This window comes from Mobula hypostoma, chromosome 8 (genome assembly GCF_963921235.1).
Source record: "Mobula hypostoma chromosome 8, sMobHyp1.1, whole genome shotgun sequence".
Taxonomy (NCBI): Eukaryota; Metazoa; Chordata; class Chondrichthyes; order Myliobatiformes; family Myliobatidae; genus Mobula; species Mobula hypostoma.
This window is the reverse complement of record NC_086104.1, coordinates 86,776,432-86,803,333: the sequence shown is the minus strand read 5'-3', so window position 1 is coordinate 86,803,333 and position 26,902 is coordinate 86,776,432. Positions and strand designations below refer to the sequence as shown.

At 39.4% G+C, this 26,902-nt stretch overlaps 1 protein-coding gene across 1 annotated transcript in view; it reads right to left on the bottom strand.

Moving 5' to 3' along the window:
- Positions 1-26,902, bottom strand: part of crnkl1 (crooked neck pre-mRNA splicing factor 1) — a 46,325-nt gene that overhangs the window by 10,496 nt on the left and 8,927 nt on the right. Inside the window, exons 5-10 of the mRNA XM_063056250.1 lie at positions 24,124-24,290; positions 21,137-21,315; positions 15,900-16,070; positions 8,151-8,342; positions 7,607-7,666; positions 7,152-7,232 (exon numbers count right to left, since the gene is read on the bottom strand). Coding sequence (XP_062912320.1) covers positions 7,152-7,232; positions 7,607-7,666; positions 8,151-8,342; positions 15,900-16,070; positions 21,137-21,315; positions 24,124-24,290 — 850 coding nt within the window. The remainder of the gene's footprint in view (positions 1-7,151; positions 7,233-7,606; positions 7,667-8,150; positions 8,343-15,899; positions 16,071-21,136; positions 21,316-24,123; positions 24,291-26,902) is intronic.

The window sequence follows — 26,902 nt, the reverse complement described above, 5'->3', positions numbered from 1 at the left end:
CTGGCGGACAGAGCGTAGATGTTCAGCAAAGCGGTCTCCCAGTCTGTGTCGGGTCTCACTAATAAATAAAAGGCCACATCGGGAGCACCGGTCGCAGTATATCACCCCAGTCGACTCACAGGTGAAGTGATGCCTCACCTGGAAGGACTGTTTGGGGCCCTGAATGGTGGTAAGGGAGGAAGTGTAAGGGCATGTGTAGCACTTGTTCCGCTTACACGGATAAGTGCCAGGAGGGAGATCAGTGGGGAGGGATGGGGGGGACGAATGGACAAGGGAGTTGTGTACGGAGCGATCCCTGCGGAATGCAGAGGGGGGGGGGAGAGAAAGATGTGCTTAGTGGTGGGATCCCGTTGGAGGTGGCGGAAGTTACGGAGAATAATATGTTGGACCCGGAGGCTGGTGGGGTGGTAGGTGAGGACCAGGGGAACCCTATTCCTAGTGGGGTGGTGGGAGGATGGAGTGAGAGCAGATGTACGTGAAATGGGGGAGATGCATTTAAGAGCAGAGTTGATAGTGGAGGAAGGGAAGCCCCTTTCTTTAAAAAATGAAGACATCTCCCTCGTTCTAGAATGAAAAGCCTCATCCTGAGAGCAGATGCACTCACTGTTACACGTATTTGTTGGAAAAATTATGTGAACCTCTGGGGTTATGCTATATGGAGTCAGGTGTTCCAATCAATGAGATGAGATTGGAGGTGTGGATTGTAGAGTTGCCCTGCCTTATAAAAAAGACAAAGTCAGGTTACTGACAGAGCCTGCTCTTCTCAAAAAAGATCTGTTTATGTGCACCATGCCGCAATCAAACAATTTTCAGAGGACCCAAGAAGGACTGTAGAGATGCATGAAGCTGGAAAAGGCTACAAAAGCATTTCTAAAGACCTGAGTGTTTATCAGTCCACAGTAAGAGAAATTGTCTACAGATGGAGGAAACTCAGTACTGTTGCTACTCTCTCTAGGAGTGGGCATCCTGCAAAGATCACACCACGTGCAATGCTGGAGGAGGTGAAAAAGAACCTAAGGGTAAGAGTAAAAGACCTGCAGAAATCTCTAGTGTCTTGCTAAAGTCTATGTTCATGTGTCCACTATAAGAAAAACACTGAACAAGAATGCAGGAAACCACTGCTTTCCAAAAGACATTGCTGCACGTCTCAAGTTTGTAAAAGACCACCTGGATGTCCTACCATGCTTCTGGGACAATGTTCTATGGATAGATTGTGACAAAGTTGACCTTTTTGGCAGAAATGCACATTGTTATGTTTGGAGGAAAAAGGGCATGCTACACCAACACCAAAACCTCATCCCAACTGTGAAACATGGTGGAGGGAGCATCATGATTAGGGGCTGCTTTGCTGCCTCAGGGCCTGGACAGCTTGCAATCGTTGAGGGAACAATTACTTCAAAATTGTATCAAGTCATTTTACAGGAGAACGTCAGGGTAGCAGTTCACCACCTGAAGCTTAATAGAAGTCGGATAATGCAACAAGAGAATGATTTGAAGGACGAGTAAATCAATAACAGAATGGTTTGAAAAGAAGAAAATTTGTGTGTGAGTCAAAGTCCTGACCTTAATCCTATAGAAATGTTGTGGAAGGACCTGAAGCAGCAGTTCATGCAAAGAAGCCAGTCCACCAACATCCCAAAGTTCAAACAGTTTTGTAAGGAGGAATGGCCTAAAATTCCTCCAAACTGATGTGCAGGACTGACAACAGTTACTGGAACTGTTTGGCTGAAATTATTGCTGTACAAAGGGATCACACCAGTTTCTGAAAGTAAACGTTCACATACTTTTTTCAACAAACGCATGCAATATTGGGTCATTTTTCTCAATAAATAAATGAACAAATATAATGTTTTTGTGATATTTATTTAATTGGGTTCTCTTTATCTAGTTTTAGGACGCGTGAAGATTTGATCACATTTTAGGTAATACTTATGCAGAAATAGAGAAAATTCTACAGGGTTCACAAACTTTCTAGCACCACTGTAAAGCCTACCATCCTTTAAAAAATGCTGTAAATTTCAATGAGATTTCCTCTCATTCTTCTAAACCCTACAGAATATAGGCAAAGTCTAATCAATCTCGCATCAGTGTACCTACTATCACTATAATCAGTATTGTGAATCTCTGCTGTATTACCTGTGGCGACAATATCCTTTCTTACACAAGGAGAGCACTAGGATCCCTTACTAGTCACATTCTTTAAGAGCATCAGCAATTTAATCAACATGATTTTTTTTTTCATATTTCCATTTTATCTATTATTCTTTTTAAGATATTTTGTCATTATATCATTCAGTTTGGACTCCTGCATTTCTCCTACTACTGATATTAAGCCAGCAGGTCAGTTGCTCCCTGTTTTCTCTTAAATAGTGGGTCACATTTGCTACCTTGAATCCCAGAAATAATTTCGTCCCTTGCAAAATGCATCCTTGTGAGTGAGACAGTCTGGAAGGGGAAAGGGGTTAAGGAGCCAGTGCAGAGTACCCCCATGGCCATCCCCCTCAACAACAGGTATATCACTTTGGATACTGACAAGGGGATGACCTAACAGAGGAAAGTCACAATGGTCAGGTCTCTGGCACCAAGTCTACCTCTGTGATTCAAAAGCGAAAGAGGGCAAAAGAGGCATGCTGTGGTGATAGGGATTTGTTCGTTAGAGGAGCGGATAGGAGGTTATGTGGGCGAGAATGAGATTCCTAGATGGTATGTTGCATCCTGAGTGCCAGAATCCGGGATATGTTGGATTGTGTCCTCAGCATTCTTAAATAGGAGGGTGAACAGCCAGAAGTTGTGGTCTAGGTAGGTGACATGGGTAGGACAGTGACAAGGTTTTGCAAAGAGAGTTCATGGAGTTGGGTGCTAAGTTGAAGGGCAGGACCTCCAGGGTTGTGATCTCAGGATGTGCCATGTGCTAGTGAGGTCAGAACTAAGAAGATTATACAGTTTAACACATGGCTAAAGAGTTGGTATGGGAGGAAGGGCACAAGATTTTTGGATGATTGGGCTCTCTTAATGTGAGACCTGTACAGAAGCAATGGTTTGCGCCTGAACTGGAGGGGGACTAACGTCCTAGTGGAAAGGTTAGCTAATGTCACATGGAGGGGCTTGAACTAGAATTGCAGGGGATGGGAATCAGAATGCCAGAACAGTTAGTGGAAAGGTTATGGAGGCAGATGTTGGCAAGACCTCAGACAAAGTCAGGAATCATAAAGTTGAGCATGGTGTGACTAGTGTTCTAAGCTGTATATATTTCAATGCAAGAAGTATGGTAGGAAAGGCAGATAATAGTGCTGAAGTGCGCCGCGCATGCGCAGCTCTCCGGTGAAAATGATATTATATCCGTTAAATAGAGGCCGTGGACAATTCTGATTTGATAGAGACAGATGTGAAAGCACAGAGGAACATCTGGAGAAATTTCTGAAACGCCCGTTCGCTGCTGTCGTTACTGTGTGGTTGTGAATCTTCCAGAGGGTAGGCCTTAAAATCCCTGGCCTTGCCTGCTTTTGGTGACCGAGTTTGAGGTCAAATCGTTCAGACAGAGATGGCGCTCAGTACTCGGTGTCGGAGAGCTGATCAGAGCTCGAAGTTTTCGGATGACTCAGAGTCGGATTGTGGTCGGCATGGCAGGGAGAGTTTTTCTTCCTTCTCCCGTCTGTGCGAGATGAGGGACATTTGAGAAACTTTGAACTTTACTGTGCTCATGAACTTCTTCATCAAGTTATGGTATTGTTACACTGTTTGTAACTATATGTTATAATTATGTGGTTTTGTCAGTTTTTCCAGTCTTGGTTTGTCCTGTGTTCTGTGATATCACACCGGAGGAAATAATGTATCATTTCTTAATGCATGCATTACTAACTAACAATAAAAGAGGACTACGTGTCTTCATAATCATAAGATGAGGTAGCTGGTTAACGAACACGCAACGTCTAGGGAGGAGAGGCTGTTGATAGGGGAAAATAGCAGTCAACAGAATGAGTTGCAATGTAAAAGGCAGACAAAATTGAAAAGGGTGAATACAGGACTGAAGGTGTTGTACTTGAATGTGCGCAGTATAGGGAATAAGGTAGATGAACTTGCAGCATAGCTGCAGATTGGCAGGTATGATGTTGTAGACATCACTGACTCATGGCTGAAAGATTATAGCTGGGAGCTTAACGTCCAAGGATATATGTTGTATCAAAAGGACAGGTAGCAAGGCAGAGGAGGTGGTGTTACTCTGTTGGTAAAAAAAAGGGATCAAATCATTGCAAATAGATGACATATGGTTGGGAGGTGTTGAGTTATTGTGGATAGAACTATGGAACTGTAAAGGTAAAAAGAACCTGATGGGAGTTGTATACAGACCCCAAACAGTAGTAAGGCTGTGGCCTACAAATTACAATGGAAGTTAGAAGATGCATGTCAAAAGGGCAATGCTACAATAGTAATGGGGAGACTTCAATATGCCGCTAGATTGGGAAAACCAGGTTGGTACTGGATTCCAGGAGGGGGAATTTCTAGAGTGCCGATGAGACGGCTTTTAAAAGCAGCTCATGATTGACACTACTAGGGGATCAACTATTCTGGATTAGGTGTTGGGCAATGAACCAGAATTGATTAGAGACCTTAAGGTAAAAGAACCCTTAGGAGCAAGTGATTATAATATAATTGAATTCATCCTGAAATTTGAGAAAGAGAAGCTAATGCTAGATGTACCAGTATAACAGTGGAGTAAAGGGAATTAGGGGGGCATGAGGGAGAAATTGGCCAGTATTGATTGGAAAAGAACACTGGCAGGTATGACGGCAAAGCAGCAATGGCTGGAATTTCTGGAAGCAATAGGATATATACATCCCAAAGAGGAAGAAGTAAAGGAATGATGACACATCTATGGCTAAGCAGAGAAATCAAAGCCAAAGAGAGGACAAATAATAGAACAAAAATTAGTGGGAAGTCAGCAGATTGGGAAGCTTTTAAAAACCAACAGAAGGCAACTAAAAAAGTCACTAAGAAGATAAAGATGGAATACAAAAGTAACTAGCCAATAATATTAAAGAGGATACCAAAAGTTTCTTCAGATACATAAAGTGTAAAAGAGAGGCGAGAGTGGATATCAGATGGCTAGAAAACGATGCTGGAGAGGTAGTAATGGGGAAACAACAAAACAGTGGAAGAACTGATGTACGTATTTTACATCATTCTTCACTGTGGAAGGCACTAGCGGTATGGCAGAAGCTCCAGGTGTTAGGGGTCATGAAGTGTGTGGAGTTACCATAACTAGAGAGAAGGTTCTTGGGAAACTGAAAGGACTAAAGGTAGATAAGTCACCTGGATCAGCTGGTGTCCGCCCCAGGATTCTGAAAGAGGTGGCTGCAGAGATCATGGAGGCACTAGAAATGATCTTTACAGAATCACTAGATTATGGAATGGTTTCAGAAGACCGGAAAACTGCAAATGTCACTCCACTTCTCAAGAAGGGAGCGAGGCAGAAGAAAGGAAACTATAGGCCTTTATTCTTAAGACTTGTCTTATGTACTTAAGACAAATTAGGAAAATGGGCAAAGAAGATGCGGAGAGTCTGACCTCAGTGGTTGGGAAGACATTGGAGTCAATTATTAAGGATGAGTTCTCAGGCATATGATAAAATAGGCCATAGTCAGCATGGTTTCCTTAAGGGAGAATCTTGCCTGACAAATCTATTGGAATTCTTTGAAGAAATCACAAGTAAGGATAGACAAAGGAGAATTAGTTCATGTTGTGTACTTGTATTTTCAAAAGGCCTTTTACTAGGTACCACACAGGAGGCTGCTTAACAAGCAACGACCCCGGATATTACAGGAAAGATTCTAGCATGGATAAAGCAGTGGCTGATTGGCAGGAAGCAAAGAGCGTGAATAAAGGGAACAATTTCTGACTGGCTGCGGGTAACTAGTGATGTTCCAAAGAGTTTTGTGTTGGGACCGATTCCTTTTTACATTATATGTCAAGGATTTGGATAATGGAATTGATGGCTTTATTGCTAAATTTGCAGACAATAAGAAGATAGGTGCAGAGGCAGGTAGTTTTGAGGAAGTACAGAGGCTACAGAAGTACTTAAGACAAATTAGGAAAATGGGCAAAGAAGTGGCAGATGGAATACAGTGTTGGTAAGTATATAGTCATGCAATTTGATAGAAGAAATGAAAAAGTTGTCTATTTTCTAAACGGAGAGAAAATACAAAAATCTGAGGTGCAAAAGGGGCTTGGGAGCCCTTATGCAGGATTTCCTCAAGGTTAATTTGCAGCTTGAGTTTGTGGTGAGGAAAGCAAATGCAATGTTCACATTCATTTCAAGAGGACTGGAAAATAACAGCAAGGATGTAATGTTGAGACTTCATAAAGCACTGGTGAGGCTTCACTTGCAGTAATGTGAGCAGATTTAGGCCCCTTCTCTTAGAAAGGAAGTGCTGAAACTGGAGAGGGTTAAAAGGAGGTTCATGGTTCCAGGATTGAATGGTTGTCATATGAAGAGCACCTGATGGCTCTAGGCCTGTATTCATTGGAATTCAGAAGAATGAAGGGTTGCCTAATTGAAGCCTATTGAATGGTGAAAGGGCTTGATAGAGTGGATGTGGAGAGGATGTTTCCTATGGTGGGGGAGTCTAAGGGCAGAAGACACAGCCTCAGAATAGAAGGGCATTATTTTAGAACGGAGATGAGGAGGAATTTCTTAAGCAAGAAAGTGGTAAAGTGGTGAATTGGTGGAATTCTTTGTCACAGGCAACTGTGAAGGCTAAGTCTTTATGTATACTTAAGGCAGAGGTTGATAGATTCTTGACTGGTCAGGGCATGAAGGGATACGGGGAGGAGGAAGGAGATTGGGACTGAGAGGAAAATTGGATCAGCCATGATGAAATGGCGGAGCAAACTCGATGGGCAAAATAGCCTAATTCTGCTCCTATGTCTTATGGCAATGCAGGGAGCTTAGGCCCTATGGAACAATACAATAACAAAGCTAATGACAACAAAAGCAATTTTGCCAAGAAAATCTACAAATTGCTTTTAAACCTAGTTACTGTTAAACTGAAATTCGAAAAAAAGCGTAATGCAACATTTAAAAAGTGTTATTTAACAGTTATACTCAGTAGAATATTTTTTGTAAAATAGTAAACATATATATGCTTACTTACCAAAGCCCGTCTGGCAAGAGCTAGATTTTTCTGACGAACTTCAAATTGCGCATATAGCAGCCAGAATTTGGCGAATGTAAACTAGAATAAAATACCATCATCAAAAAGTAACTAACAATCAATTAATTGAACACGATCCTAGTTGCTCCAAATAAAACAGAAACAAGCGATATTATGCTGCAGAGACAACTATGTTCCTCAATAACTAAAGTTCATGATGTACAAAGACATCCACCGACCACTTTTTATTCCTTATTTTTCTGTTCAAATGTAGTTACTGTAGTTATTTCTGGTACCTTCAAGAATCAAATCAATGAAGTATTCTACAGACATGTAGGCTCTGAGATTCACAGCGATATAAAGTATTTTCTTGGGTTTCCATGATATTATGGAGAAGAAATCAACTGTACGGATATCAGAAATATTTTCAAAAGTTCAGGACGATACAAATGTACCTTCTTATGGGGGATGAGTTCCAAACATGCTTGATAAACTTGCCTCGTCTTCTCTGGATCCTGTTCAGGAAGGCATAGTGAAGTTACAGAATTTTCAATAATGTACAATGATTATAAAACATACACAGACTAAACAAAATACAACAGTAAAAAATGTAACTTAATTCTACATTGATATTTTAACCAAAACTACTGGGTTGGGGTATTTTCTCTTTAAAAAAAAAATCACATGGGATTAGTTCTATAGTTATTGCAAAAAGGAACAACATTCACTGCTACCAACAATTTATGTTCTGCCACTAGAGCTATTAAGTGAATTTAAAATCATTTGGCTTAAAACAAAAACCAGAAAGAAATCACTGAATTTCTATTCCATCAAGGCAAAATAGTTCTATAATAGATTACAGGATAAGCAGATTACCTACCCATTCTTATGTGTAGAAATCTGGGAAGAGCACAGAACAGGAAATCTAGGCAAATGAGTTGCAATATAATCTTACAGAAAATGATTTGATCATACATAGCATTGCTGTCACATAAATACCTTTGCCTCCAATTCTTCATACAAAGAATAGTTAATCCATAAGTAAATGTATCTCCTCCAATGTCGCTTTTCCTGAATGGGTGGAACATTGGCTATTGCACGTTCATACACTTCACGTACAGTATCAGGATCTCCATCGCTCTCAACCAAGCGGAGGTAGTCAAACCAGGCATCATAATTATGTGGATTAGCCTTTCAGAAAGATAAGATACTAAATTATACAAAATATACTAAGAACTCCATTGAATTTTGCACAATTTTTTGTTTGTAATCTGAAGTTTTCCCTTAGAGTGCCTTGAAAAAGTATTCAGCCCCCACAACTATTTTCACATTATACTATCTCATTTTCAAAATTTAAAATATATTGAAGTAGGATTTTTGAGCTAATCTACAGAACATTGTACTTCATGTCAAATCAAAAGAACAATTCCGAACCTGTCAACAATTTACTAAAAATTAAAACCAAAATTGTGAGACTGAAAAAGTATTCATCCCCTTTGTAATTACTACACTAACTTTCCTCAGATGCAATACTTATATTACTTTACCGACACACTCAATTTATTGATGTAGAAAATTGTAGGATCACCTGTTTTCAATGAATTTACAGGAATAAATACCCCCTCTCAGTAGGGCAGACATTCACCAGACCAAACCAAAATGAAGACAAAAGAGCATTCAAGACAAGTTGGAAATGATGATAGAGAAGCACAAATCTGGGGAAGGGTACAAGACCATTTTAAAGACACTGAACATATCTCAGAGGTCAGTGCTGTGTGTGTTGTGAAAAAGTGGAAAAAATATGAAACTAGTCTAGGTCAGGCCACCCCTTTGAACCCAGTTGCCAGAGAAGACACGAGAGAGGCTACAGTGATGCTAGCAATCACTCAGATGAGTGAGGTGCAGAAGTATGTGGTTGCAACTAGAGATCAAGTTCATGACTCCAGAATCTCTAAAGCATTGCACAAAATGGCTATTCATGGAAGGGTAGCAAGGAAGAAGCCCTGGTTATATGAAAAGCACATTCTTGCCCACCAAGCCTATGCAAAGCATCACTTACTGTAAAGATGTGGAAGGTCTTGTAGTTGGATAAGACTAAAGTGGAACTTTCTGGCCTCAACACCAAGCGCTGTGTGTGGTGTAAATCTAATGCTGCACATCAGCCAGGTAATACCATTCCTACTGTAAAGTATTGTGGAGGGGTGGCATCATGCTATGTGAATGCTTTTTCAGCAGCAGGGACTGGAAATGTGGTCAGGGTTGATGGGAAGATAAATGCTGCTAAACACAGAGAGATCCTGGATAAAACCTGTTAGCCTGTGCCAGGAAACTTAAACTGGGGAGGAATTTCATCTTTCACCAGGACAACAACCCAAAGCACACTGCCAGAGCAACCATGGAGTGGCTTCAAATGAAGAAAATTGATCTCCTTGACTGGTCCAGAGTCCTGATCTTAACCCAATTGAACATCTCTGGCAAGATCTCAAAACTGCTGCCTACTCCCCAACAACTTCAAACGAGGTTGGAGGCGATATCAGATGCACAACAACTCTGGCAGGGACTGCAAGACATTACTTCCTACAAAGCAAAACCCAATAGTATGAATGGAAGTGATGCTTCACTACCAGATAACTCAACACCTTCTATGCACACTTTGAAAGGGAGAACACATCTACAGCTGTGAAGATCCCTGCTGCACCTGATGACCCTGTGATCTGTCTCAGAGGCCGACGTTAGACTGTCTTTAAAGAGAGTGAACCCTCGCAAGCACAAGGTCCCGATGGAATACCTGGTATGGCTTTGAAAACCTGTGCTAGCCAACTAGGGGGAGTACTCAAGGACACTTTCAACCTCTCACTGCTACGGGCCGAAGTTCCCACTTGCTTTAAAAAGGCAACAATTATACCAGTGCCAAAGAAGAATAATGTGGGCTGCCTTAATGACTATCACCTGGTAGCACTCACATCGACAGTGATGAAATGCTTTGAGAGGTTGGTTATGACTAGACTGAACTCCTGCACAAAGACTGAACAAGGACCTGGACCCATTGCAATTTGCCTATCGTCACAATAGGTCAACGGCAGACGCAACCTCCATGGCTCTCCATACGGCTTTAGACCACCTAGGCAACACAAACACCTACGTCAGGATGCTGCTCATCAACTATAGCTCAGCATTTAATACATCACTCCCACAATCCTAATTGAGAAGTTGCAGAACCTGGGCCTCTGTACCTCCCTCTGCAATTGGATCCTCGACTTCCTAACCAGAAGACCACAGTCTGTGCAGACTGGTGACAACATATCCTTTTCACTGACAATCAACACTGGCGCACCTCACGGGTGTGTGCTTAGCCCACTGCTCTACTCTCTGTATACACATGACTGTGTGGCTAGGCATAGCTCAAACACCATCTACAAATTTGCTGACGACACAAACATTGTTGGTTGAATCTCAGGTGGTGACGACAGGGCGTACGGGAGTGAGGTATGCCAACTAGTGGAATGCTGCCGTAGCAGCAACCTGGCACTCAACGTCAGTAAGACAAAAGAGCTGACTGTGGTCTTCAGGAAGGGTAAGATGAAGGAACATGTACCAATCCTTATAGAGGGATCAAAAGTAGAGAGAGTGAGCAGCCTCAAGTTCTTGGGTGTCAAGATCTCTGAGGATCTAACCTGGTCCCAGCATACTGATGTAGCCATAAAGAAGGCATGACAGCGGCTATACTTTATTAGGAGTTTGAAGCGACTTGGTATGTCAACAAATATGCTCAAAAACGTTTATAGTTGCACCATGGAGAGCATTCTGACAGGCTGCATCACTGTCTGGTATGGAGGGCCTACTGCACAGGACCGAAAGAAGCTGCAGAAGGTTGTCAATCTAATCAGCTCTGTTAGAGTGAGTTTTTGGGTAGATGATTCATTTACACTTAAATGACTTTGGCCACCAGTCTTCTGTTCTTTGACAAAGTACTGTGGATTGAGTTCATAACAATGCATTTCCTAAAAGCTGTGAACCCGGTTCATTTGTAACAATGCTGTTCCTAAAAGCTGTGAATACCGGAACACTAGCCCAGATGCTGCTGGTGCCTCTGGGATGGAAGTGTGAAGTTTACAGGTACTTTCCAAGACAGCATTATCTATACTTTGTAAATATGAATTGTCTTCTGTGTTAGCACGTAAAATACCAAATAAATGTATTGTGGATTCGGTTTGAACAATGCATTCCTGAATACCAGTTCAGACGCTGGTGGGATGAGTGTAATCAGGAGGTGTGAGGTTTGTATGTAGCTTCAAAAGAAAGCCTTGTCTATACTTTGTAAATATGGAATTGTCTTTTTTTGTGTGTAGCAAATAAATATCGAGCCCCACGTTGGGCAGCACACCTTTCCACCGAAAGCATCTCCATCCGTATGATGCCTGCTGAACCCTGTTTTGTCGAATAAAGAAGCTGCTTTGTATCTACCAGTAACTCTCTCTCTCTCCAGTGATTTCATTCACGCCACAACAAGCTCCATCTTGGGTACTAGCCTACAAAGTATCCAGGACATTTTTAGGAAGCGGTGTCTCAGAAAGGCAGCGTCCATTATTAAAGAGCTCCAGCATCCAGGGCATGCATTTTTCTCACTGTTACCATCAGGTAGGAGATACAAAAGCCTCAAGGCACACAGTCAGTGATTCAGGAACAGTTCCTTCCCCTCTGCCATCCGATTCCTAAATGGACTTTGAAGCTTTGGACACTACCTCACTTTTTTAATATACAGTATTTCTGTTTTTGCACATTTTTTAGAAATAATCTATTCAATATATGTAATTGATTTACTTGTTTATTGTTTTATTTTATTTTTTTTCTCTCTGCTAGATTATGTATTGCATTGAACTGCTGCTGCTAAGTTAACAAATTTCTGGTAATAATAAACCTGGTTCTGATTTTGATAACCTGGCACAGCTTGAGCAATTTTGCAAGAAGGAATGAGCAAATCTTGCTCCGTTACATTGTACAAAGCTAATAGAGACTTATCCAAAATGTCTGGCTGTAATAGCTGCGAAAGGTGGTTCAACTCAGTCCTGAGCAAAGGTAGATGAATACCTTTGAATGGTTGACATTTCAGTTTTTGAACTTTTAAGTTTTTCAATGCAGTACAACTTACCCTGTTTTCTGGGCTCTACCATGAAAAAAGAACACATGATTACGTAAAATTAATCAAAACCGTGGCTGTAATACTCATTTATGTGACAGGCTGGGGCTGAATACTTTTACAAGGCCCTGTATTATCCACTGAAGCACAATTAGCTGTTATCTAAGCACGCACACATTTGATACCTCTTCTTTCCACATATTCTTAGCTGTATAATGGTCATTGAACCTCATTAAAGATCTACTCAAAGTACTGGTCACAGAGAAAAATTAAACCTCAAAATGCAGGAATATAGGAGACTTTTGCAAAGAGGACACATACCATATGCATTTATGTATAGAGTGAGAAAAAAAATAATGTCAGAAGATTGGTACTACACAGGAGCTACGTTTTTTCCTAAAGAACCATGTTTTAAAAATGCACTGCCACAAAGCTGCTAAAGCATCACATGGGATGTTTGCATATGGAACTTATAAGCCATTTGAAACCATATAGTCGGCAGCAGTGAATATCAAGTTGTTTTTAAAGCCATTTAGCTTTCTGGTCCACGTCATGCAACAATCCATATGCAATCACAGCTTCTCTGAGCTACAGGTAACACAAATTCCCATTATAACCATAAATTACAGCAAGTTACTTCAGGAGAATGATTAATACAAACCATCACTGATCATATATACACACACACACAATCAAGATTTTATTTAACTGAGCAGCCTCATCAATCCTTCTTCAATGGATGCTTGTCAAACAATTCTATAAACTAATTCATTGAATCAACTATTAACAAACTCTAAACAGATCAAGCGGCCCAGTCATTTCAGCCAAAATATATCACATTTACATGTTCTAAAAAACCTGAGTATAACAGAGTTTTGGTTTAATTGTCTTCAGGAACATGAAACTAAGCCACTGAAAATACTCTGTGTGATTGATTATTTGTTTTTTTTTTAAGAAGAAGTATGGTGTTCCATTTAGCCAAAACTATCCATTTTATTTTCATAAGTAAACTTTAATTTGTCTGTATTTTTAAAGAAATTAATTTCAGATGATATATGCATTGACACAGGGTATGAAATCATTCGTATATCAGATGTTTGAACTGAAATAACATTCTTAAACTCAAAATGACTTTGAATACTATTTTTTAAAAGTAAATCACAAGATGAAGAATCCCATTCAGCCAATCTCAGCTCATTCATCTGCAACAAATTCATAGCTCTCAATACAACCATTATTTTTAAGCGATAACAAGTTTTACATAAATTTTATTTCTCATATCCGAAATATTTTGCATTTAGAATCCAGAACAGGAGTAGACTATTTGGCCTATCTCACCTGCGTCAGCTATTGGGCAGAACTATCTCAATAATCTCACTCCCCTGTTCTTTCAGCTCCCTTTTTTTTTGCCTTCAAATATTTCTTTTTTCTGTTAGCTTTTATTAATGTTATTGCTTCCATCATCCTTTCAGGCAGTATTTGCCAAACCATGCATCAGATTCATAGCTCCCCACTACAACACTCAGTGATTTTTTGAAATTATATGAAGGGGTTTTCCCTCCTTGTACAAGTGTATGTTCAAATTCCTTTTCTCATCTTAATACTACTTAGGCCAATTGTCCTTTATCTTTTATCATTTCCTTTCTTACACAAGACTGGTAAACAATTACCTCAAAAGGTAAAAGGCCCACGTAACTTTTGCCTCATAAATCAGCCACTTATATTTCTTTGCATCACTTCCAGGGCTTGAGTATCACCAGTGTGTTATAATACTACCATTCACAATAACTATAGAACAATCTGATTAAAACAAAAGGATTTACCTTGCAACCTAATCACTTAATATTTTCAACATAGAAGCATGCTATTTGGCCCCCAGAAATTCAGTGTAGGTATATATGGGGCCAAAGAAGCCACTTCTCAACTCTTCTCCTCTATTTTCACCAATACTGTACACCATGTCTTCTAACCCTTCAACTCAGCTTTCCCTGAAAAAAAACATCTTTTACTAGTTGCTCAAACTTTCCATGAAGTAACAAGCTCCACTTAGATTTTATTTCCCATTGCTTTTAGAATCCAGGACAGGAGACAATGATTTTGTCCATCATGTCCCTGCTAACTGTTGGGTAGAATTGTCTAATTAATCTCACCCCCCTGTTATTATAGTTCTATTTTCCCCCTTCAATTTTTTTTTCCCCATTCTCTTTTGGCAATTACCAATAATTTTGCTTCCACTACTCTTTAAGGCAGCACAAACATCTCATTGTGAATCCTTTATATCTGTTTTTTTGCCTGATACCTTAAATATGTATCCTCTGATCAATCCTTCGATGAATATAGTTTCTCCTTATTCATTCTATTAAAACAATTAATATTTGAAATAGCACATCTGTTATGAGAAAAACCTTGAATTTTCCCAATACTCCATGCAACTGATGTCTCACAGCCACATTCCTATTCTACTACCTCTTCTGCACTCTCTCCAAGACTTTGACCTATGTTTTAAAGTGTGGTTCTCCATACTGAACCTAGCTGAGGTCTAACAAATGATTTATAAAAATATTGAATTATTTACTCATGTTTGCATTCTATTAGCAATTTAGATATTTTTCTAAAACAAAATATTAATATATTCATTTATTTTGGAAAAAAAACTAAATAATTACTGAATTTTTACAACACAAAGACTCGGTACATTTCGCTTCACTTGGAGCTGGCACAATTTTCACAAGAAAGGGACATAAAGGCAAGGGAAGTATTTTTGTCTAGGTGTCTGGCAATGGTGGCTTGTTCAACGATCATTGTGGAGCAGATGGATTTGTCAGCAGCACCTATACCATTCCTATTGGTGCAGTCACACAGGAGGGCCTTCCTGCAAGTTATGGAGAACCTGGCCCCGCTCTCATGGCTGTTACAGTAAACGGAGCCACCAAAGAAATTCTGAATGATCTTCCTTTGGTATGCTGCAATTCAATTAAGTCAGTTTGGTTATGACGTGCATATTGATCACATTTGAAGAGGAAATTAATTTAAGTGAAGCACAGTTTTACAATGTCTTGCTACAATATGAATGGCCTAAAACCAGAAGATGTCCTCAATAGGTGTCATGTTGTGTACACTGCAGCTTCAAATCACTGTCTTAGAACACCACATTACAGCACATCAACAGACGTGCTGCATACCATTCCAATCCATATACCTACCCAAATTTCTCTTGAGATTAATCCTACATCCACCACTTGTGCTGGCAGCTCATTTCACACTCTCACAACCCTCTGAGTGAAGAAGTTTCCCCTCATGCTCCCTTTAGATTTTTCATTTTTCACTCTTCAGCCATGACCTCTGGTTGTAGTCCCACCCAACCTCAGTGGTAAAAGTCTGCTTGCATTTACACTTACTCTATCTATATCCATTGTAATTTTGTAGTTTTGAAGAATGGTTAACCATAAGGTGCAAAAGAAAACAAACTGTGCAAATACAAGAAAAATACAGCATATTTTTATTATTATTTTATAATAACATGTAAGGACATGTTCGGCCATAGCTTTGTGGGCCAAAGGGCCTGTATTGTGCAGTAGGTTTTCTAAATCTAATTGTAAAATTAATCTTACCTTGACTTCCTCTTCATACTGAAAGCGTCTTTTGCTGACAATAACGTCTTCAATACCTCTTCTGTCCCCGAATTTTTTCTCAAACACCGTGTAGTTTTTGAAGAGCTCTTGAGCCTGACTTTTGGCAATTCTATCGAGTGCATATTTGTAGATCACCCTCACTCGATCAAACTTGAAATAAACAAATTCTCAGCAGTAAGTAGAAATTCAAGTGAAGTTTTTAGATCACCAGCAACAAAGGTGAAACCAACATATTTCAATGGAGCCCTAGCAAATGTTTTACAATTTGATCATTGCATCATTACTAAAATTGCTGATATTACGTATATTTCATTTACATACATTACTATTACTTTTACAAGATTTCTTGAAAACAATGGTTCAATTAAGACTGATTTCAAAAAGATTAATATTTTCTGAAGACCAAACCTGTTGCTGACAATACAGCACACTGTTTCAATTTATATTTTCTATTTTTTTTTAACTGAAGGATTTGATGCTCGTTTCATTGTAGAAGGAATTATAACTGAACTTTGTTTTGTACTTGCTTAATGCAGCGAGTATGCCATTTTAGAAAAGCTATTTCTGGATAACAATAAAGAGAACAGCAATTCAAGATAAGAGTATTTAGCAACGCCACTAGTCCATTCGTCGGGTTGCATTCATCCACCTCACCATGAAGCAGAAATCCTGACTGACACAGCTCAAGCCCTGAACAGTTACAGATATAAGCATCTAGTTTCTGATGTTTGTATTCTACATGATTACAACATTCAGTTAAAAAGTAACTGTATATTTCAATTGTCCTCTTGTATGACAATTTAAAATGGAATATTTGAAATGGCCAGTTGTCAAGATATCATAAAGGAATTATAAAGACGAAAGCTCACAATACATGAGGGCACTACAAAGTTAAAATCAAATATATTTTAAAATTCTACAGAATACTGGGAACATTTTGTGAAGTAAGTGTTTCACCACTTCCTGAAATCACCCCTGCTTGTTTAGTAACAATCCACTATATCAGACTATTACATGAACACATAGTTCTATTCCATATGTTTAGCAATAAGTCCCTTTAGTATTTACTGCGCTACATCATATCACAACTAGAATATTTAATTCATTTTGTGTCTAAAGACATATGTACATCATGCCTAAAAGCACATTATAAAAATGTACATGATTGTGAGTAATTAAATGAAATTGGATACAAAAATTCATACATTTAAATAGCAGATTTTTACTGATACATAATGAAACTAGCAGTTTCTTCCCAAATCAAAAAGTAAATGTGTTGTTAAGCAATAAATTAAAACTATAATGAACTAAGTTTAAAAGTTGAAGTGCAATATTTGTTCTAGAAATCAAATCAGTGCAAGATTCTCTGGCTGTGAATACATATATATGTTCAGGATAAGGTTTAATTAAGATACAACTGAAAATTTCATTTAAAAGGTTTGGAAGTTATTTATTCCCACACCTTACAGTATTTGGTCTATCAAGGTACAACTTTACAATATCTTGGATTTTGTTGTTTGTTCATATGACAGGATATATGGAACTGTGTCTCATACATCTCTGATTGCAAAGAAATTAGTTTCTATTTCAAAACTTTTTGAAGGAAACTTTATCAGAGGGAATTATCAAGCATATACTATTCTATAATTAAAAATGAGTGACAATTTAAGAGGAATTAATTATTAAAATTTCAAACTTTATTACATTGTAGGGAGCCATGATCAGAAAGGATTAAAAAAATCTGGTTTCATGCCTTACCAGGGCAAATCATGCTTGACTAATCTATTGGAGTTTTTCGAGGATGTAACCAGGAAGAGAATCGCAGGAGATCCAGTGGATGTGGTGTACCTTAACTTTCAGAAGGCATTTGATAAGGTACCACATAGGAGATTGGTGGGTAAAATCAGAGCTCATAGCATTGGGGGGAGGATATTGACATGGACAGAAAACTGGTTAGCAGATAGAAAGCAGAGGGTGGCAGTGAATGGGTGTTTCTCAGAATGGCAGGTGGTGACTAGTGGGGTGCCACAGGGCTCGGTATTGGGACCACAGCTGTTTACGATTTACATCAATGATTTAGAGGAAGGCATTGTGAATAACATCAGCAAGTTTGCTGATGATACTAAGCTGGGTGGCAGTGTGACATGTGATGAGGATGTTAGGAGAATTCAAGGTGACTTGGATAGGCAGGGTGAGTGGGCAGAAACTTGGCAGATGGCATTTAGTGTGAATAAGTGTGAGGTTATTCACTTTGGGAGCAAGAACAGGAAGGCAGATTATTATCTGAACGGTGTGGAGTTAGGTAAGGGTGAAATACAAAGAGATCTAGGAGTACGTGTTCATCAGTCTCTGAAGGTGAATGAGCAAGTGCAGCAGGCAGTGAAGAAGGCTAATGGAATGTTGGCCTTTATTACAAAGGGAATTGAGTACAAGAGCAAGGAAATCCTTTTGTATTTGTACAGGGCCCTGGTGAGACCACACCAAGTGTGCAGCTTTGGTCTCCAGGGTTAAGGAAGGACATCCTGGCTGTGGAGGAGGTGCAGCGTAGGTTCACTAGGTTAATTCCTGGGATGTCCGGACTGTCTAGGATTGGACAGGCTAGATGCAGGAAGATTGTTCCCGATGTTGGGGAAGTCCAGAACAAGGGGTCACAGTTTGAGGATAAAGAGGAAGCCTTTTAGGACCGAGATTAGGAAAAACTTCTTCACACAGAGAGTGGTGAATCTGTGGAATTCTCTGCCACAGGAAACAGTTGAGGCCAGTTCATTGGTTATATTTAAGAGGGAGTCAGATATGGCCCTTGTGGCTACGGGGGTTGGGGGGTATGGAGGGAAGGCTGGTGCAGGGTTCTGCGTTGGATGATCAGCCATGATCATAATAAATGGCGGTGCAGGCTCGAAGGGCCGAATGGCCTACTCCTGCACCTATTTTCTATGTTTCTATGTCTTATGCAGAGAGGTTAGAGAGACTGGTCTTGTACACGCTGGAATTAAGGAGATTGAGGGGGGATCTGATTGAGACATATAAGATTATTATGGGATTGGACAAGATAGAGGCAGGAAATATGTTCCAGATGCTGGGAGAGTCCAGTACCAGAGGGCATGGTTTAAGAATAAGGGGTAGGTCATTTAGGACAGAGTTGAGGAGGAACAACTTCTCCCAGAGAGTTGTGGAGGTGTGGAACGCGCTCCCTCAGAAGGCAGTGGAGGCCAATTCTCTGGATGCTTTCAAGAAGGAGCTAGATAGGTGGATAGGGGAATCAAGGGTTATGGGGACAAGGCAGGAACCAGGTATTGATAGTAGATGATCAGCCATGATCTCAGAATGGCTGTGCAGGCTCGAAGGGCCAAATGGTCTACTTCTGCACCTACTGTCTATTGTCTACCAGGGGAAAGAAAATGTTTATGTTATTGTTTATTTTTCAGTAATGTTTGCTGCATAGTGAAATTCTGACCAAAATGGTTGATTCAAATTTAGGAGAATCACACAATCAATACTTGGTCATTATTCAAACTCTAATAGTGATAGTGAATATACAGAGCCTATAAAAAGTATTCACTCCCCCTTGGAAATTTTCAGTTTTATTATTCTACAACATTCAATCAAAACAGATTTTATTAGGCTTTTTTGACACGGATCAACAGAAAAAAAACCCTTTCATGAAAAAGTGAAAACAAATTCCCAAAAAAAAATTGGTCTAAATTTATTACAATTATTAAACACAAAATAGTTTGATTGCATAATTACTCAGCCCATTCAAGTCAGTATTTGGTAGATGCATCTTGGGCAGCAATTACAGCCTTGAGTCTGTGTGGATAGGTCTCTATCAGTTTTGCACATCTGGACACTGCAATTTTTCCCCATTCTTCTTTACAAAACTGCTCAAGCTCTGTCAGATTGCATGGGGATTGTGAGTGAACAGCCCTTTTCAAGTCCAGCCACAAATTCTCAGTTAACTTGAGGTCTGGACTCTGACTTGGCCACTCCAGGGCATTAACTTCATTGTTTTTAAGCCATTCCTGTGTAGCTTTGGCTTTCTGCTTGGGGCCACTGTCTTGCTGGAAAAAAAATCTTCTCCCAAGTTTCCTCCAGGATTTCCTTGTATTTTTCTGCACTCATTTTACTCTCTACCTTCACAAGCCTTCCAGGGCCTGCTGCAGTAAACATCCCCACAGCATGATGTAGCTACCACCATGCTTCACGGAAGAGATGGTGTGTTTTTGATTATGTGCAGTGTTTGGCTTACGCCAAATATAGTGTTTAACCCAATGTCCAAAAAGCTCAATTTTGGTTTCATCAGTCCATAGAACCTTCTTCCAGATAACTTCAGAGTTTCCCACATGCCTTCTGGCAAACTGTAGCTGAGATTTCATATGAGATTTCTTTTCCCCCAAACAGGGGCTTTCTCTCTGCCTTTCTCCCATAAAACTGCAACTGGTGAAGCACCCAGGCAACAGCTGTTCTATGTGCATTCTCTCCTATCTAGCCAGTGAAGCTTGTAACTCCTCCAGTTATTAGAAGCTTCTTGGCAGCCTCCCTCATGTCCCCTTTTTGCATGGTCACTCAGTTTTTGATGACAGCTTGCTCTAGACAGATTTACTGCTGTACCATATCTTTCCATTTCTTGACGAATGACTTAACTATACTCTGAGGGATACTCAACAACTTGGAAATTTTCTTATATCCATCTCCTGACTTGTGCTTTTCTATAACCTTTTTGCAGAGTTGACTGGAGTGTTCTTTTGTCTTCATGGTGTAGTTTCTGCCAGGATACGGACTCACCAGCAGTTGGGCCTGCAAGATGCAGGTGTATTTTTACTAATCATTTGAAACCCCTTGACTGCACACAGATCTCCAAAAAAAAAACCTAATTATGTGACTTCTAAAACCAACTGGCTGCACCAGTGATGATTTGGTATGTCATATTAAAGTGGGGGGGGGGTGTATACTTATGCAATCAATTATTTTCCGTTGTATATTTGCAATTAATTTAAATTTTGTAGATATCTGTTTTCACTTTGACATGAGTCTTTTTCTGTTGATCAGTGTCAAAAAAGCCAAATTAAGTCCACTGTGATTCAATGTTGTAAAACAATAAAATATGAAAACTTCTAAGGGGGGGGGGTGAATACTTTTTATAGGCACTGTAGTTAAGCATTTTGAACATGCCTTGAAAACAAACAGGTAGATAAAAAGTTAATTCTGTGATTACTTACTTCTTTCTGCTTTTCTTCAAACTTTGCAAATGCTACAAAGAGCTGTTCATCCATATGATCCTCCCCAAAAAACTCCACTGCTCTTTCATACACTTTCCGTGCATGGCCGATGTACGCGTGTTTTTCTTCAAACCTGGCATACTTAATCCAGTTTTTAACATCAGGATGGATGAGAACAAGTGCAGAAGAATTAAGGAGCACAAAACTGCTTAAAAGTAACTTTTCCCACAAATGGCTGCGGAGAAATAATTATTTTTACATATGATCACTCGAAAGAAACCTGCTTCAACACATTTATAAATGTTGATCTTTAGCTGTTATTAATATAGTGCCTGAAGATTGCCTTAGTGACTACTAACTCAAGAGATATTGATGTTGGAAATCTTGAACAAAACACTCAAAATGGTGAAGAAACTCAGCAAGTCAGGCAATATCTACAGAGGGGAATAAACAGTCAACGTTTCGGGCTGAGACCCTTCAACAAGACCACTGGAGGTTGAAGCTCATTTTACAAGCAGTAGAAAGTGAAAGATTCTATTTATGATTAGGAATCCATGATTAGAAATCTGCATCCAGCGTTTTAATCTAATGCATTTGTGCTTCTCAAAGAACTTTTTAATTCATAATGGGATAGGCTGAAACTGAGTTCCCCTTGAGCAAAGGAGGCTAAGGGATGAATCCTACCTTATAGAGTTTTTTAAATTATGAGGAACATAAATAGGGCAGATAATCAATCTCCCAGGAAAAGGGAGGCTAAAACTAGAGAAAACTGGCTTAAGGTAAGAGGAGGAAATTTAAAGGGGACCTTCGGGGCAGGTTTCTCTAGAAGGTGGTGGTTATATGGAATGCATTGCTGGAAGAAGTGATAGAGGCAAGTAAAGTTATAATGTTTAAAGGATATATTAGGAAAGGTTTCGAGAAATAAGGGCCAAATGTAGGCAAATAGGATTAGTGTAGATAGGCATCTTGGTCAGCATGTATGAGTTGGACTGAGTGACTTGATTCCTTGCTGTACAACTATGGATCCAACTTATTTGTCATCTGTGGTACAAATAGGGGACACTGATTTTTCACAATCCTGGACGCTATTCTAAAATTGGAGTGTTTGTATTATTCTAAATCAAATCCTCAACATTCAACTATCTAGGTTAACAAGTAAATGAGGCATGGGCAAACCTGTCTGGGATTTCTCAGAAAACTTTAATAGAACTACAGACTAATAGCGTTTCAGACAATTCGGTGAATTTATGTCCAGCGCACTTTTCTTTCTTGATTTCACGGCTACACAGAGAAGAACTTCAGAGTCGTATACTTCAATAATAAATGAACCTTTGAAATCAATAGACTTTGAAAGTCCGATGACAAACTTTTTGGGAATTTTTCTACTTTTTTTTAAAAATGGAGATCCTGCATTACACTTAGGCCTACGTACATCAGTTAAATGCAATTGAATTTTCTTGCACTCTAGGTATATGGAGGAATTTAAGGTAGGGGCTTATATGGGAGGCAGGGTTTGAAGGTCGGCACAACATTGTGGGCCGAAGGGCCTGTACTGTGTTGTACTATTCTATGTTCTGTTCTAGTCTAAGTTTAGAAATGTAATCAGCAGAAATTAGTTTTCTAATGGCCATTCAATTGTTCTGCCCAATAGTGAAAGAGGAAGGAGAAACAAGAGGCACTTTGACAAAAGGTGCTAGGTCAGAAAATACCAAGAGACTTCAATCATCTATAAAGCAACATAATGCCTGGATTTTTTTTAGAACTATTTCACATTCCTGGTATTATGCCACTTACCCCTAAACTAGATTGGCATGGGGTGGGACTCTGAGCAGGAGCAAGTTATGGGATAAAACAGTAGCCATCAAGAGCAAGTCTAGTAACAAGCATCGCTAAAGATACAGTAAAGTCAGTGAAAAGAATACTCAGTTAACCCTTTATTTTAATGCTCAAGGTTTAACAGGTAAAACAGATAAACTCAGAGCATGGATTGGCTCTGAAAACAGGGGGCATAAAAATTGGGTGAGAAGGGAAAGGTTTGGAAGGGACTTGAGGCACAATTTTTCATGCAGAGGGTGGTGAGTATATGGAACAAGCTGCCAGAAGAAGTGATAGAGACAGGCACAATAGTTTATTTAAGAAGCATTTGGATAGGTACATGCACAGAGGCAAGGCTTAGAGGGATATGGGTCAACCACAGGAAATTGAGACTAGTTGTATGGGCACTGTGATTAGCACAGGCCTGCATCCATGCTGTATTGCTCTATAATTCCATGTGGTTAGAAACAAAAGTCTTATTTATCTTCATAAGTGTGGTCCCTCACCACTTGTGCAAAATCAGAAACAACTCTATGGAAAATTCAGTCAAATAATTCAGTTGAAAATTGCTTTCTGGAAACCTTTATAAAATAATAATTTTTAAATTTGTTAGCACATTTTGGCTAGTTTAGAAAGGAACCCAAGTGGACAGGTTCTTATCCGTCAAAACCTCCCTCCATATGCAAATTAAACTCGCCTGTTTTCTTACTTCTAGTCCTGATAAAGATTTCTTGACCTAAAATGTTGATAACCTGCTTCACCACTATGCTACTTGATGTGCTAAGTGTTTCCAGAATTTTCTGTTTATATTGTCTTAAGACTCTGATCTCAAGAAGTACAATTAGTGTCTTCCTCCAGCAACTCACAAAAATTGTATCTTTTTTTGGAGGTAACTATTAGCTCTTATTTTCCCACACAACAAAAAAAAACTGAACATGCAAAACAAAGTAAGTGAAATCTCCTCTCAATGTTGTCATCATTCTAAGTGCAGCAATTATTCCAGTTAATAGATGGTTCCAGTTTCTAGAAGAAGAGAGATTATCTGGCAAGTCAATCAATGCAAAGACCAAATCGCAGGTCTATGAGCTATCCTGTTAGTTTCGTGAAGATCAGTTACTTACAGAAAGTAATGTATTAGACTTCTTAAGGGAAATCTTATTTTAAAAGGATATACTTCTCATAAACCAGCCGAGCTCTCTCAATTTCTTTGTATCGGAGTTCAAAATTAATATACGAGTGCCACGCTTGTTCATCAGGTTGCCATTCCATCCAACGTTCAAACACTTGTCTTGCTCCTGCAACATTCCCCAGCATTTCCTCCATGTAGGTATATTTATACCTAGCAAAACCAAATACAATATAGTTCGTGCACACAGAAAATGTATACCACTTGATTTATTCTGAAGACATACATACACACACTAAAAATTTTTAAATGGCATATATTAATTAAAACTAGCACTGGGTGATTTCTAACATGTCAACCCATAATTCCAAAATGACCCATGTCATTGTGTAAACCACATTTTCCCTGTTTTTAGAGAATACCACACATCCTGCTTCAAAGTCTATCACCACAGAGCAGAGAATGTCATTTGCTGAATGTAGGAGCAATGCATCTGTGGTCTATCTGCATTGTATTCTGTGTTGCACATTTATTATGTTTATTAAGGTAACTAGTCACGTGAGTGGGAGCGTAGTAAAAGTGAAGGGTTACACCTTCATGCTTTGTTCATTTCAATTTGTAGTAGATGGAGACCAGTGGATGTCATATCTTCCGCTGACCGTTCAATAACGCTCGGCTTGCACTTGGGTACACTCAAGTTTCATTGCTTCAAGACTGCATGTTTGCTAGTTGCTAATAAAGGATTGAATACATAACTTCGACTTTTGGAGCAACCATTATTGGTGTGACTGCAAATCTGTGGGGCAATAGTTTTGGTTTTGGTTTGTATAGCCATTCAGTAAGTTTGATGATAAAGACTCTAGGTTGTAGGAAGTAAAACAAAAGCAAGGGATTTTTAGCTTTAAATTTTAATATTATTTTAAATATTAAATTAAATACTAATATTACATTTTAATACTAAATGTTAAATTAAATTTTAAGACGTTAGCAAGCATGATTTTAATTTGTAAAATAATTCCTTGCTGAAAAGAACTGATGGGTTTTTAGACTTCTACACCCCAACACCAACTCCAAAAAAAAGGAATAAAAATGACAAGCAGATGGAAATTAGTTAAAAGACAACAAATCAAAATGGTCATGGAAACATAAGCAGTAGCATTGTCTTTAAATATTCTTCAATAGGGATTAAAAGGACTGATAAAGAGGCTAGGCGAGAGGAGGTTAGTTCACAACAGGGGGATGGGAACTAGTGCAGAGACAGAGGGGTGTAAAGTGAGGGTAGAAGCAAAAAGTAGTAAGGAGAAAAGTAAAAGTGGCAGGCCGACAAATCCAGGGCAAGCATCAAAAAGGGCCACTTTTCAACATAATTGTATAAGGGCTAAGAGAGTTGTAAAAGAGTGCCTGAAGGCTTTGTGTGTCAATGCAAGGAGCATTCGTAAGAAGGTGGATGAATTGAAAGTGCAGATTGTTATTAATGATTATGATATAGTTGGGATCACAGAGACATGGCTCCAGGGTGACCAAGGATGGGAGCTCAATGTTCAGGGATATTCAATATTCAGGAGGGATAGACATGAAAGAAAAGGAGGTGGGGTGGCGTTGCTGGTTAAAGATGAGATTAACGCAATAGAAAGGAAGGACATAAGCCGGGAAGATGTGGAATCGATATGGGTAGAGCTGCATAACACTAAGGTGCAGAAAACGCTGGTGGGAGTTGTGTACAGGCCACCTATCAGTAGTAGTGAGGTCGGAGATGGTATTACACAGGAAATTAGAAATGTGTGCAATAAAGGAACAGCAGTTATAATGGGTGACTTCAATCTACATGTAGACTGGGTGAACCAAATTGGTAAAGGTGCTGAGGAAGAGGATTTCTTGGAATGTATGCGGGATGGTTTTTTGAACCAACATGTCGAGGAACCAACTAGAGAGCAGGCTATTCTAGACTGGGTTTTGAGCAATAAGGAAGGGTTAATTAGCAATCTTGTCGTGAGAAGCCCCTTGGGTAAGAGTGACCATAATATGGTGGAATTCTTCATTAAGATGGAGAGTGACATAGTTAATTCAGAAACAAAGGTTCTGAACTTAAAGAGGGGTAACTTTGAAGGTATGAGACGTGAATTAGCTAAGATAGACTGGCAAATGACACTTAAAGGATTGACGGTGGATATGCAATGGCAAGCATTTAAAGATTGCATGGATGAACTACAACAATTGTTCATCCCAGTTTGGCAAAAGAATAAATCAAGGAAGGTAGTGCACCCGTGGCTGACAAGAGAAATTAGGGATAGTATCAATTCCAAAGAAGAAGCATACAAATTAGCCAGAAAAAGTGGCTCACCGGAGGACTGGGAGAAATTCAGAGTTCAGCAGAGGAGGACAAAGGGCTTAATTAGGAAGGGGAAAAAAGATTATGAGAGAAGACTAGCAGGGAACATAAAAACTGACTGTAAAAGCTTTTATAGATATGTAAAAAGGAAAAGACTGGTAAAGACAAATGTAGGTCCCCTACAGACAGAAACAGGTGAATTGATTATGGGGAGCAAGGACATGGCAGACCAATTGAATAATTACTTTGGTTCTGTCTTCACTAAGGAGGACATAAATAATCTTCCAGAAATAGTAGGGGACAGAGGGTCCAGTGAGATGGAGGAACTGAGCGAAATACATGTTAGTAGGGAAGTGGTGTTAGGTAAATTGAAGGGATTAAAGGCAGATAAATCCCCAGGGCCAGATGGTCTGCATCCCAGAGTGCTTAAGGAAGTAGCCCAAGAAATAGTGGATGCATTAGTGATAATTTTTCAAAACTCGTTAGATTCTGGACT